Source organism: Alosa pseudoharengus, unplaced genomic scaffold, assembly GCF_046254945.1.
Source record: "Alosa pseudoharengus isolate Yale_2024_CS ecotype anadromous, Long Island Sound unplaced genomic scaffold, YU_APseudo_1.1 YU_APseudo_1.1_scf_15, whole genome shotgun sequence".
Classification (NCBI taxonomy): Eukaryota; Metazoa; Chordata; class Actinopteri; order Clupeiformes; family Clupeidae; genus Alosa; species Alosa pseudoharengus.
In genome coordinates this window covers 28,057,655-28,072,760 of record NW_027468620.1, presented here as the reverse complement: position 1 = coordinate 28,072,760, position 15,106 = coordinate 28,057,655, and the positions used below count along the sequence as shown (strand labels likewise).

Below are 15,106 nucleotides of genomic sequence, written 5' to 3'. Positions count from 1 at the left end.
GCATAACACAACACAACACAAGTTACAGGATTAAATTGATAAGTTTATTACACCCATGTTATGTAACCTTTGGAATTAGTTGATAAAGTTATGTCTGTTTTTATAAGGAACTAAATACATTTTGTAAGCTGACCGATAAATCACTGTAAAACCAGAGTCCACATTACAAGTTAATCCAATATTTTCTTCAGAGACAGAATGAAAAGGATCTACTCTGTATACATGTTTTATTATGTCCCTAAATATAGGTGAGATGGTCTTGAGAATAACAGCCATATTCAGCCTTTCTCTTTCTTGAAAGATGGATAAAGTGATGACAGGAAAGAGATGCCTTGTCGCCAGGAAAAATCGGATTGTTTACCAGAAAGCCCCCTAAGTGGAAAGATCATTTAGTCTCTTTGTCATACTAGTTATTTCTACAGTTTCATGTCCTCTCCCTGTGATGTCTGGTGTGTACAGTCTTACTTACGGTCAGACAGTGGATATTCTAAGCGAAACATTTTCGATTTGGGATGAGATGTTGGTTAATGGCCACCTGGGCCTGTGGTAATGGGCGCTATTGATCGTTAAGAATCTTTCATCTGAAGTTTGATGCACAGACCTATCTATTTGAACCTAAATGCTGACCAAACCTTTGTACTAAAGAGGAATGTGAAAGTAGTTCTATTTCTAGATAACTTTAGCTGTGGTTCTAAAATCAGAGATTGTCCAGAGACTGTGCATTGTTTATACATTGCCAGTACATTGTTGGAATGAAGAACACTTCTACTGAAGTGGATATGGAGTGAAAGAAATAGTTGCGAGCTGCTGGTTCCTTATTGATAGAAGCCTCTTGGGATGATGAATCTACAAAAATGTAAAGTCCTCCCGATTCTCTGTCCTTGTGTTTTTAATGTTCATAATGTTTACATCTTATTAGAGGTTTCTAAAAATATACCCTCTCCTTTGCTTTGCTTGATCCAGTTATCTGACATAAGGAAAGCAGATTTATCATAATTGTCAGTGTCTCTTGTCAGTGATCAATTAAAAGAGTCCTCAGCTCTTTCCAGTCAGGTTTCAGGGAAAAGCATAATATATATATATATATATATATATATATATATTATATAGAACTATCACAGCAGCTATTAAAGTGGTTGATGATATTATTAGCGCGATTGATAGTAAAAGCTCATGTGCAGCACTATTTGTTGATCTTTCTAAGGCATTTGATACTGTACATCATGATATTTTATTAAGTTGTCTGGCAAAAATTGGTATGTCTGCAAAAGGGATGGGTTGGTTTAAACAGATTTCAATGTGTAATATGTGATGGTATAATACCAGAAGAAGCTGCTATTAAGATTGGAGTTCCACAAGGCTCCATACTAGGGCCATTACTGTTCACTATATATTTATATATATATGATATTTGTGAACATATGACTAATGCCAGTATGCACCTGTATGACACCATTGTCTATTGTTCTGCCCCTTCACCACTAGAGGCACTGAAAAAACTTCAGGAGGCATTTGCGACACTGCAAGAAAATCTACTTAAATTGAAATTGGTATATATATATATATATATTATTCACAAAGTTTCATGTAAAATCATTGCCTCAGATTTCCACTTTAGGGCCAACAAATACAAAGGGTGTCATCTTACAAATATTGATTTGTTTTACTGGATGAAAATCTGTCTTTTAATCTCCATGTGATAAACTTAGTAAAGTATCTTAAGGTAAAGCTAGGATTCTTTTATAGAAACAAAGCCACTTGTTACAGCCACCTTTTTATCTGCTTTAGATTAAGGGGACATTTTGTACTTGCCTGCTCAAAGACCGTGCTGCACTCATTGAATTCTGTTTATCATTCTGCACTACGTTTTATAACTATAAGTCTTGGGTACTCTACTCACCACTGTAATCTATGCAGTCTATCTGGTTGGCTTCCATTGTCAATACGTAGACAACTTCATTGGTACATTTTCATTTATAAAGCAGTTATTGTAAAAGCTCCAATTACCGCCCCTTTTGTTCGAAAATTCTAAAACAACAATGGTTTTTAATACTTTAAAATAAATAAATTAACCTTAAAATTTTCAGTAGCCATGGTGTGTAGATTTGAACAAAATCTGGTTTGGTTTTTACCGGGGCTTTTACTGCCTGAAATATCCGATTCTGTTTACCACGCTTGGAGTCTAGTGCTGGGCTGGTGGGTGCCCTATTCCCGCCCATTCACACGGCATCAACGGTTAAACCGAGAATTCTCGTCAAAAATTTAAATTCCACTGGAGCTTCAAGCGGATTTGTACACGCAACCTTACAACACTGTTTACAGCTCTTCGAGTCACAGTAAAATGAAATTTTTGGTACATAGCTAATTTAGATATACTTATGGTGTGGGTGCTTGCGTTTCTTTACGAATCCGCCGTCTTGGTTTGTATAGAAATGAATATTAAGTGACACATGCACGTAAGAGGCTGGAAATAGGGTGTAAAGAGGGCGGTAATAGGTGACTGTCTCAATGTGACTACCCTGGTTAAACAAAGGATGAATAATAAAAAATATATTTTAAGTCTTAAGGCTGAATTGCAGTTATCTGAAGAGACTTACAAAAAAATTGATATCAAGTTGATTGAATTTCTTGCCTAAGCCCTTTACGAAGTTGTCTGACAAGAGATGCAGGCTAAGGATATATCATGAAATGATCCGAGTTGCCCAGAACTGTGCAGCTGTGGATCTCAGGAAGTGCCCACGTCCATATGCCCGAATGCAGAGATGCTGCCAATATCCTGCAAACAGGCCAGTGGAGGGCTGGAGAGAGAGATGAGGAGAGAAAAACAGGTTTTATTTTCCTTCTGCTGCATTTCCTTCTATTTTCAAAGCTATTTCACATCCATGCTGTTTGTTCTGACAGAAACCTGTAATGGTCATTCTTTCTATGACAGCTTTTGACCAATTTGGAGATCCACAGATACTGAAGCAGATGTGGACTGATTGTGTGTTTTTGAATCAGCTCTACAGAATGGTGCCCTGGACATTGCTAATAATACTCAGCACCACCTTTTGAGGAGCCCTCTGCTATTGAACACTTCGATGAATAATTGCATACGTGTCCTGACAACAGAGGTAATAAATAAGCAATAGACAACAAAGGCAAACGGGCTGTTCAGTTTCACTGGCTCCTCCAGCTAAAATTAGATCTGGAATGGTGTCATACCAACAACAGTTTTGTAGTGAGCCTGACCATGGCCAATACAGATGATATCAGAGAAACTGTCGACAGATCAGAAGTGCTAAGGGAGACTTCAAAGCACAAAAGAGTGATGTGTGTGTGTTTTTTGTCATCGCCTCCGATCATGTGTGTGTGGTTTTTGTCATCGCCGCCGATCATGTGGAAAAAACACCTCTTCCATCCAACACACAGAATGGCAGGAGCCATCTGCTAACCCCACCTAAGAGGAGCTACCGCTGTGTATGTGTGTGTGTGTGTGTGTGTGTGTGTGTGCGTGTGTGTGCGTATGTGTGTGCTTGCGCGCGTTTGTGCAGGCAGCTAATGTGTAAACAAGAGGACTGGGTGCAAATACTTTTAAAGACAAACAACACTTTTTAACAGCCAAACAAATATTCTTTCTTAATTATTTCATGTTGTGTGACATATGCCGATAATAACCTCAGCTTCAAAATCTGTCCTATTTTGCCATATGTATATAAAATCATCACAGACACATGAACTGAGCTTGGGATTTTTTCAAAGAACCATGTTTGGGTGGTCTTTGGCATACACTGATTTTGCATTATTTAAACAGATACATTAGGATAAAAAAGCTCACATATTCAAAATGGCAAACAGCTCCCTTTTACTCTGTGAAGTCTGTTTTTGTGCCTCCTGTTCTCTTCTTTCTAATTCCTCTCTGGGAACAATGCGCGGTTGCCTTGAGGTCATTTGCAGGTGTAAGTGTAAGGCTTAACAGTCTGCCACTGTTTGACACCATGTGTCAGTTAACCAATCTGATTAAGTCTGACAGCAGCTCTGTATTCACCCAACCCACTGCACTTATCTAATCTCAGAGTTTCACTGTGTGAAAGAGGAATTGTCGTCAGACTCCCACTGGAGTTTAAACAGGCACTGACGGCGGAGCCGAGGCACTGTAAATTCTGCCTCTCATTGGTGGGGGCTGTAAACGTGGCTGTTCATGATGTCTGTCTTTGTGGGAGTGTGTATTGTGGCAGCCGAGCTGGAAATGAGCCTCAGAGAGAGGCCTAAAGCATCTGGTATGATCCGCAGCCTCTGGTTGAAGGGCAGGGTGTTTGTCTGCATCACAAAGGTTTGAAGAGAATGAGGGGGAAGTTTTGAGGAGTTCCGGAGATTCAGAGTGTGTGTACGGAGCGCACTGTGTAGAGCAGAAAAGGGCTGCATGAATCAAAATGATTCAGTCATCTTTTTTCCCCTGCCACGACATTTGTCCTTCACAATACAATAACTTTCTCCAGCAGCCCCCCCCCCCCCCCACTCACGGTGGCCGTCTCTCCTTGTTTCTGTATCCTTAAGGGTGACATAGAGATGTGAGCAATGGCGTCATCACTATCTCCACTGGTTGCCATAGTAACAGAGGGGCGAGGGAACAGGAACAGGAGCTGTGTGTAAAATTGTTTTGGGCCATCATTTCCTTTTATGATAGCTAAAATGCAAAAGCCCCACAATGGCCCATCCTTTATAGACACTAAACAGGTACATATCCCAGTTCTTTTCTACAGAGAAATGAGAAACAAAACAGCAAAGCAGAATGTAAATGTAAAGGAAATCTGAAATAAAATAGCTTATGTGACATAGAAAGACACTACACATTTAATATAAGCAAGAAAAGCTAAGCCAACCAAAACTAAACTGAGGACCATTACAGAAATATGGCTATTTTGCCATAGCCCTGTCTGACAAATCAAATATCAGTTGTACAATCACCCAGGACATTGTGGTTTAGAGTTTTTTTTGAGGTTTACTGTTTTCTGTCACTGTCTCGCTGTTACTGTGATGAGAGGACAGATTGTTTTGGTCTAAGAGAGGGTTTCTGTGCAAAGAAAGAAGTACATTCTTCTCACATTGTCATTTGTCCAGAAACTGGAATGTATGATAAAGAGATGTAGTTATATGGTTGCATCCCCCTTGTAATTTGGAAAACACAGTCAACAAATATGATTAAGGCCATGGCTTTCTGTTCTGCTCATAGTTATTTGATCTGCAATCCCCTTTTAAAGTGATACGATTTGTTGGTTGCTGTATTGCTGTGAAGATGAAAGTAAATGCATTTTTTGGCTGGCACATTTTGGTGTTTATAGCTCACTTGCAGCACAACATATGGTATTTAATAATCTATACCATATATAAGATTAGAGGTGTTATGTTCACTCTACAAGTCATTTGTTTTTCAGTCTTCAGACAGATCTCTTTCCCAGCATTTCATTGGTTGGCTGTGTTATGTGTCCGGCAATTACGCTCACTCCCCGCAGGTTGGCTATTTAAACACTGCTTTTTGGTGTTGCTTGTTTGATGTTAATGGCCCCATGCACCACCATTAACTCGACTTTCCATTGCTTGTATTGGCTTGCAGGGGGTTTTCTGTTTATGCACTGCAAGGTTGTGCAACACAAAACAGCACTGGCCAGTGTGTCGGTCTCTAAACTATGGCTCAGTCTAGTTCTGTGGGAATTGCAGACAAGAGAGGAGGATTTAATGGGTACATTGAGAGAGATGGAAAACAGGTCTCCTTAACCCTTAAAGGTGTAGGTTTTTGAACATTCTAAGTTCCGCAACAATTGAAGGTTCTAAAATTCTATGTTGAATTCAATGAACCCAGATATTCTTTAGAACGTTCATTTCTCAACATTCCCATCACACCGGTGTGACAGTACACCTTTAAGGGTTAAACAGTGTTGTTGATATTCTTTCCAAACACTACTGACGTTCGTACTGTGTGTATAACTATGGACCCTTATGATAAATAAGTGTAAAAAAGAAGAATTGGGACAACGTTTAGTGTATCATATCCTCTTGGACAGTAAAGAGGAGTAGTTATACTTTCCATATTTCTTGCGTATTACTCATTAGCGCCTGGTTGTAGGGGTGCTTTAGGGATATATCTGTGGCAGCCAAACACAGACATTTAGTGGAAGCTATAGCCTCTTCGGTGACCTTCACAAAGACGTGAGGGCTGAGCGCAAGGCCAAATGGGAGGGCTCGTAGCCCACACCTCGAAAGGCAAACCTGAGGAACTTTTTGTGGTTGTCATTGATCCAAAGGTCCAAGGTCCAAATCACATATCATGTAATCATTAAAGTACATGGAACACCTCACTTGATCATCGCATGTCCATGCTTCAAGTATCCATTGAAACGTTTAGTTAAATTATACATGAACATTGACAAAGGCTAGATAAAAATGTTGACATATTTTAGAAATTAGGGGGTAGGGTTACATTTTGTAGAATATCTAGCAATATGATATCTGTTTATCAAGCAAATCATCTTTTCATATCAAATTAACCAGCAATAGCACAGAAAAGTTGTGATATTATCACTATGTTGTCAGAATTTTTAGTGAAAAAACTTTAGTGAACTGCGGACAGCAAAAACACATATCAAACTTGGTTAAAAAAATCACTTGTTGGCTATTCGCTCAAGAAGTAGCTGATATATTGCCAAATAAACATGCTAGTGATGCAGGAGGTCTTATACCAGTCAGTGTGATACCAAATATAACCCTGTTGGAGCATAATGCCTACAGAATGACAACATCGATTTTAAAGTGTCGCGAAAATGTCAGTTCAAACAAAAGCACTAAATATGTCAAAACTATTTGACCACACCATTTCCCAGAGTGCCACCATGCTTTTTATAAACCATCAGGGTCCCCTTGAGGCATCTAGCATAGTGGCTTGCTTTCATACCAAAATTCTCACAGGACTTTATTTTGTGCAAGATGCTGCTGGAGTGTACTCCCTAACATGGTTATAAACGTATGACCTTACTTACCATTTAAACTTATACACTTAGCTAGATTACATAGGCTGATGTAGCTGTAGCCAAAATGTTACATTTACACTCATGTGCGGAATTTTGGCCAAAGTCATCCTTCTTAGTTTAGCCCTGAAATCAAATCCAACGATGAAGTAGTATGGGTAAAGCATACATTTCCAGAATCCTTGGAGACCAGAGAGTATTTCAGTTTCTGTCTTTTGTATCTGTACTATTCTTTGATGCAACAGGGCATAAAGAAAGTGTATAGTTTAGGCAGAAATTGTGGAAAATGTTGTGTTTTTGTTGGTTCAAAGAGCTCCAGTGACCTCTGTGTTTGTCAGAGGGCTTCACCAATGTGCTTAAATGAAAGCTTAGGGTGTACTCTTTAAGATGATACCAAACTTATACCAATATTATACAACACTGACAAGTGTCTTAACCATGGCTTCAACCAGGATATGCACCCGGCGTCTAAAATGTGATTTATATTAGAGGGTGGTTTACTTCATTAGGTGATAACCACTAAAAAGCTACCAATCTCAGAGGTCTATCATATCAAAACATAAACTAGGGATGTGTAGGTATAAAAAAATCACAACTAGAATTTGCCCACCCAGATGGTACCGGTATCTGGTCTGGCCCATGGACTAATCAGCAACGTTTTGAAGTGAAGAAAGTGAGCTGTGGAAGAGTCTGTCTCCTCAGTAATCACCTAGCAGCTGAGTGTGGATCGTGCTCAATCTTGAGATGAAAAATGAAAAGGTTGCTTCGCTCACTTCCCCAGACTCTGCGTTTTGTTTGGCCCCGAGGCACCTGCATGACTCTTTGTAGACTTGATAAGAAAATAACAAATGCAAGAACTATTCTCGCGAGTCAGAACTGGTACAGTGTGTGGTTTGAGGAGCACAATATTTCAGTTCTTTCTTTGGAAATGAATTAAGTTATGGTTGCTGACTGGGGCTATGCTTTTTTAAATGTAATCTCATCTCAAAAAGTACATGTTTCTTTCTTCTTTTCCGATGTTGTGATATGTGGTTTGAGATTATGGAAGGCACTCACGTCAGAGTTCGTTTTGCCTTCTGTTTCTTCACCTTTTTGTCCTCCAGAGCCCTGTGATGTCACCCCTACTTTTCCACCACTGTGAGCATTTTTGTCGCTGGCTTTGCATCATTATTTCTCTGTCCTTTTCTGCACAACCTCTAGAACACTGCCAAGGTAGCAGCAAAACATTTTGGATTCAATTGAACTCCCACTACATTATAACAGTACTGCTGATCTGAGATCTATCTCTACCCTACATTACTTTAGCAATATAAAAATCCTCAGCATTGTGATGACTTAGTCAAATGTTGAGTATGTATAGAGTTGTTGAGATCATGTTGTCCATTTATTAGATATAATGTTGCATAGTGGAGGAGAGTGTGAGGAGTGAGATGTGTGGTGTAAGCAGTACAGTGAGGATCAGAAGATGACATATCTAGGCTTGGTTGTCTTCTGACTCACTCTTCTATTCTAGTCACATGCCAATGAAAGCCTCAAAGCTCAGCCTCCTCTTTTTTTTTCCCTCCTCTCTTCCATTCTGCTTCCTCGTTCTACCTCATCCTCTATGCATTTTTTTACTCCTACCTACCGCTGATATCGCTCAAGAATCCCTTCAAGCAAAGGCTGTAAAGTCTTGCGTGTCAGAATAGCTTTATCCATCTCTTCCCAGATGTACCAGGGCACATCAACTGTCACATGGTTATTTTCTCTGTCTAACACAGTGTTGTGAGTTGATAGAAAATGCATTCATATTTAGACAACAGCTGGGACAGGCAGTAGAGTCATTTATTTTCTTTTTTTTTCTCTGTGTGTGTTCATGGTTGAGGAAATTATTTAATATCACACTTGGCGCTCATCCGTGAAGTATGGTGTGTTCCTGGAAACTCTGGCTTGCCTCCTGGGACCAGACAGATGATTCACAGATCCATTCCTGCAGAGATTATGTTCTTTTCACCGAGGGTTATTTTTAATGAGGTCAGTATAGTATCCATGTCAGTCCCTACTACAATAGCTCATCATCTCAGTCAGGTCAGCTCCCAGAAATTTTTTAAGAGATTAATTTGGGGCTTTGACATGGGGGTGTCAGGCTAATTCTGCCTTAAAAGGCTGCTGCTATAATTACTGTCTGGCTAGGGAGCATGCTGCAGCCTGCCTCATGTAGTGGACAGGATTATAAACATGGCCCTGGATGGGATGAACAGGGGGAGATGTGGGGGATGGCAGAAAACTCTAGGAAATGTCTGGAGCTAGAGGTTGTCTGGCTCACATCGTGACTGGATCCTACAGACTGTAGGTGTACCGTGTGTTTGCAGGACTGTGATGTTTTTTATTTCTTTATTGTGCATGTACAGCATGTTATCTGGGACAAGAAATCTGATCACAGTGACAAGTAAAACTAATGACTGTGTATAATGATGCCACGGTGTAATTGCATAGGCAAGATAACCTGATTGACTTGCATATACAACAGCCACAGCTCGTTGATTTTTGTGTGCTGTTTATGTGCAGTCAGATTCAAATGAAATGCCAGTGATGATGCCTTGGTCTAATATGCAGGTTGCACTTGTGATGTAACTGGTAAAGTGTAATTGGTTTGGTAAAATGTAGTTTGTTTCCCAGCACACTAATTTAACCTGTGCTTGCATAGTTTCTGTGTTCACACACCTGTCCGGACAGCTAATGTCAACCAACAGATTTAATCAGAGTTGTCATTTTGCATTGTGCAAAAGGCAATGTGTAGCACATTGTGAGAGTTGTCACATGTAAAGTGTAAGTTAGGTCTAATGCAGGATGTGCCATAGGATGGCAACTGCAAAGGATTATCATTTCATTTAAGACTTACAGCGCAAAGAACCACATTTATGAATCAATAGAGTAAGTATGTGTGCATACAGAAAACTATAAAAAAAGCTTTATTGTGATACACCTGACTGCACTATACAATCCTTCAATCTTAGAAGTAGTATGTAATTTAAAGTGCCAAGTCATGTTTTTCTCCTTTATATTAAATATTTGATTGTGTCACATCTCTGTCACATTGAATATTTCATTGATTTCTTTAATTTTTAATTCTAATGTCCATTATTTCCCCCCCCCCTTTTCATCCTTCACAGATGGAGGATGTGATAGCCCGCATGCAGGAGGAGAAGAATGGAATACCGATACGCACAGTGAAGAGCTTTCTAACCAAGATTCCCAGTGTCTTTTCAGGTATGACACCACTTCCTCTAGAGAAATAAAATGGCTGCAGAAAGAATGACTCAATGAGTCACTTCCTAGCTAGCCATTCAAGCTCATAGACTCACCATGTACTCAAAGTGTGCTAGTCATCTAGTCTTCATTTCACATGCACAGCAAGGAGGCTTAAACATACTGCCATTTGTTAACACTTGCTTCCAGGATTTGCACACATATTCTCCAATGTTTACATTTAGTTTGAAACTCTCTCAGTGGATTTACTTATTTCTGAACAAACAACAAATTATGTTATTTTGCAGACTCCTTTTTATCTTGACATCCCCATTACTATACACAAGAACCTTTTTACCAAAGAGTACAAAAGCAAATTTGTGGTATGTTTTATTTCACATTTTCTTTTCTCTCTTTTCACATCTCCCTTTTTTGTAAAGGAAGAAGTTCTTCTAAGCTGATCTGAGTTGGATCAATATTCCTAAGTGTGTACCATCGCCGATGTTTCATGTGTTAGAGCAGATGTAAAGTACCCACCCAGAGCAGCAAAGAAACAGATACATATTCTACTGTAGATGTCTTCCCAGCCCTGTCTGTGATTGAGTTATGCTCTGGAAATGAGTTCCCCTCTGGGACACTGCAACTGAAGAGAGTTCTAAGCAAGCCTCCTGTCGGGGTAAAAGTGCATCTTGGGAGATAGGAGGGGAGCTCTTTGAAAGAGAGCAGGGTCTTCTCCCCAGGTCTTTTGGCGGTTCAGAGAGAGGCCAAATGTGCGCTGAAAGCTGGCCTGCTTACTCCAGTAAGAGGCTACCGCCATCTTTGGCTCGGCTTTGGGGATTCACGTAACTAGGTCTCTCTGCTCCAGACAGGGAGAAATACTCCCAGGCAGTGAGACTTTAGTGGTGTTCTTTGCATTCTCCTCCCTCCAGGGGCCAACTGTCTGGAGCAGCCGGTTACAGGTGAAAACAAAGCTGTCTCCTCAAACAGTGCCCTGAGTTGCATCCCCACAACGTCGTAGATTCATGAAATGTTAGACATCTCCCAATTACTCTTTGTCAAAGCAGTGCCAGTGTTTAGATGTTCTAAATCCTGGTGTGGATTGCGACTCCTGTTTAAATCAATTCCTTATGCAGAGTCCAAACTGGCCACTTGTAAGTAAAGAGGGGTGTAGAGTGGCGGAGTTTTAATGGCGGTGTGTGCTGACGGGGACACGAAGAGAGGAATGGGAGATTGGGATGAGAAAGACTTTGCTAATGGTTTCCAGCACTCTCGCAGACATGGGAAGATTAGCATGTGCCGCAATAACAATCCCTCATAAAACACCGGCAGCCATTCTCCTCTCAGTCGGCACCAGCACTGGAGAGTCTACTGTACCATGAGAGCCGTCAAAGCTCCAGCTAAGCCCTCTGTAGCAAAAGGGAGCTTAGTGGGGTTTCTAAAGGTGGAAATCCATAAAAGAGAATGGCTGGGGGATTAGCACATAGTAATGTACATTGATAGCACTTCTATAAAATATCTTGCAATTTATCTAGGTAAAATGATAAGTGAATTAAATAATGATTGAAATAAAATTAATGTTGGGATTTAATTAATTTGGATGACAAAGGTCAGTTCAGGTCTCCAAATTCCAATTTGTGTATTTAATTAATTTATTTCTAGTTTCAACTTTTTTTTAAATGTCACAGTGCTTACTGGAAAAACAAAGCTAACTCATGCTGAAATCGTGTTTTGACATTGTCTTAACTTGTGCTCACCATTTGTTTAAAAACATTTTGCTTCAAATATATGAGCAGTATTTTCTGACAGTGTTGGATGCAGCTAGTTGGTATGGAATGTGCTGTGTGCAAAGTTAAAAAGAATGTCCTTTACATCCTCCTAGAGAGAGTGGGTGAAGGGGACAAATCCTCTTACTCTTCTGCTTCAATATTCATGAGCCATCCCACAGCAACATTTACACAAAAATATTGTGAGCACTGGTACGGTCACGGTATCAAAGGGCAAGGGTGTGTGTGTGTGTGGGGGGGGGGGGCGATAGAGAGAGTGTGGTTGTGTGTATGCCCAGTTATGTGGTGTACTGTGTGTGTGTAGGAGATTGTGTTGTTGCAGAGCGTTTTCAGTCAGAGGCTGTTAACATATAATCTGAGCTAATGGAGGGAGAGGTAGGTGGTTTGAAATAGATTGTGATCCATATAATTTGTCAGGGCTGGCATTTGAACACCCACGCCTCCACTTGAAAAGCATCTGTGTGTCAGAGAGGGGGGGGGGGGTTCTGACAGATGATCATCTGTCATTATCATTTATTTATCAAACACATGATCCTTTGAGCATACCAGTCTCAGACAGCTGAAGAGTTCCATCTTTCTCTGTTTTTTGTGATTTCCCACCCCAGGTTCTGATATTGTCCAGTGGATGCTGAAGAACCTGAGCATCGAAGATCAAGGTAATGCAAATGTCGTTCTCCACACAGAACTAACTGACTCCCCCACAGACCCTCCAGTCTACCAAAAGGCTAATGCAGGTGACAGACATGTCTACATGTCTGCACGAGGGCTCATCTCCTCAGGATTTCACATTTCACAGTTAAAGACACACAAGCGCCTAGGGGGGAATACGTTCAGTTTCAAACTAAGCACCCACACCTCCCACTCATCCTACTGGCAGGAAAGAACCATCCATGAAAGGAAAGACAAAGCAGTGTGTACGTGTATGAACCTCACACAAGTGTCAACTCTTTGAGGTTAATGGTAGTTTAAGTGGACTTATATAGTCTCCATCTCTTTTGAGATGTTTAGGCCAGGAAAGGTGTTCTTTCGACAGGTAAGGTGAGCGATGCATTGATTTTTGTTACATAACTGAGAGTATTTGAGGCTACCGTACCCAGCAGAGACGAACATACTTGGAATATTTTGTGCTCTAGTGTGCGCTGTACCTCTGGAGAAGAGTGCATATATTAGCATGACTGTACTGTATGTCTTCAACTCTTTTGTGTATTTCTGTGAGAGTGTTTCTGTTTGAGTGTCTTCTGTTTGCCTGTGTGTAGGTGGATCGTGGAGATGCTAGTGCGTGTGTGTGATTGTGTGTGATTGTGTGTGTGTGTGTGTGTGATTGTGTGTGTGTGTGTATGTGTGTGTGTGTGTGTGTGTCTGCGCTTGCGTGTGTCTCTTGTGATATGGCGGCAAGTTTCTCCTGCACGGAGCTGACTCAACATGTTCCCACACAACCTCTTTGTGGCTGTCTATTTGTCTCTCTCTTTCTTTTTCTCTTTCTCTCGTCAGTATCCCGCCCTCTCTTCATCTCCAGCTTCCTTTCTCTTCCTCTCTCTCTCTCTCTCTCTCTCTCTTTCCATCTGTGTAACACACCCCCACATCCACACACACACACACACATACACACATTTATGTTTCTTTGAGAGACGCTCTTCTGTCAGGCAGCGAATGAGGTCAGGTTTCTCAAGGACGGCCTGAAATTAAAAGAGTGATTTCCTGTCTCTGTTGCCCTATCAGTGACAAGGACAAGACGAGCCTCGGTGTGCTCAGTGCCATTAAAGGAGCACCTGGAGAGAGCTGTTTTATTTGTGCTGCTCGCTCCACACAAGTCTCTATCTCAGATAGATATGAGCCTTGGGCTCCTCCTGTCTCAGCTGACTGGGCTGTAGCATTTAGCACAGGGGGTCCAGCTCCTCCTTAGCTAGAATATTACCAGTTGAACTGGAATGGGTTGCATTTCTATCTAGGCCACAGCTCCATAATTTAATGGATTTATTATTGTTTAATTTATTATTGATTATGGTGATCTGTTGCCCCATCAAAGTGTCTTCAGATGTTGGATGCTGTGTATCATGGAGCTTTAAGGTTCATTTCAAATTGCAGATCCCTCACTCATCACTGTACGCTTTACTCCACAGTGAATTTGCCCTCTCTGTCAAATCACCGACTTACTCACCTCTATATCTTCATATATAAGGGCATTATAGGCAGGCTTCCATGTTACATATCTGAATTTCTTTCTTTTACACAGAGTACTTATGGCTTAAGGTCTCAGAACACTATTTTATTGAATGTACCTCAAGCCCGGAGTTGTTCAAGAAGGCTTTCATGTTTGCTGCGCCTTCTGCTTGGAATGAACTACAGAAAACACTCAAACTACAGTGTCTAATTTCCTTAAATTATTTTAAAGGTGTTGTTAAAGCCATAGAACATGAGTCCATCCAGTGCAAATGTTTTAATTAATGGCACTTTAGTTGTCTTTGTCTCTTTTGTGTTTGTTTTGTGATTGTGATGTGTAACTATTTGTTCTGCTATCTTGGCCAGGACTCTCTTGAAAAGAGATTTTATATCTCTATCTAATGAGACTAACCTGGTTAAATAGAGGTTATAATAATAATAATAAATTTAATGAAAGGCTTTTTCCGAGTCTCAGCTTCATTGGACTCCAGACAGGGTGTTGGCAGGTGAAATAAATGAGTGGTGGAAGGGAATGAAATAGAGTGAAATTGAATTGATCAGCGGTGTTTGACCTTAGGGCTCTCTGTCTAACCCCTGGGGCTAAGACTCCTGTGGGGAGGCAGCTGTGTTGGCCTGCATCAAACACAATACATTTATTTACACAGAGAGTTCAAGCCTTATGCCAGAGAGGTAGGAATGGAGCATGGTGCACGTTATGGATACATGTTATATAGTGTAGGTTTTACCATATTGTCATATATTATAACATTTAACAATACCATACGTGATCCTAGCCACCATTGGAAGAAAGTCCATGGCTGAAGCATCCTGTCCAACCATATTCTCTCCTGTCCTTTTTGAACAGAAAGCACTTCTTTGTTTCTAATGTGTGTATTCTCCTGGAGAATATCATGGCTATTATCTTTTTGTTGC

The 15,106-nt window shown here is 40.5% G+C and overlaps 1 protein-coding gene across 5 annotated transcripts in view; it reads left to right on the top strand.

The window, feature by feature from the left end:
• The window catches only part of rgs7a (regulator of G protein signaling 7a), a 47,263-nt gene that overhangs the window by 18,532 nt on the left and 13,625 nt on the right, over nucleotides 1–15,106 (top strand). For 4 of the 5 annotated variants that reach the window (XM_076286140.1, XM_076286141.1, XM_076286142.1 and 1 more), the window contains exons 3-4: nucleotides 10,154–10,250; nucleotides 12,619–12,669. In XM_076286140.1, coding sequence (XP_076142255.1) covers nucleotides 10,154–10,250; nucleotides 12,619–12,669 — 148 coding nt within the window. Of the gene's footprint in view, nucleotides 1–10,153; nucleotides 10,251–10,687; nucleotides 10,715–12,618; nucleotides 12,670–15,106 lie in introns of those variants that run through there. The other variant, XM_076286143.1, reaches the window with a different exon arrangement.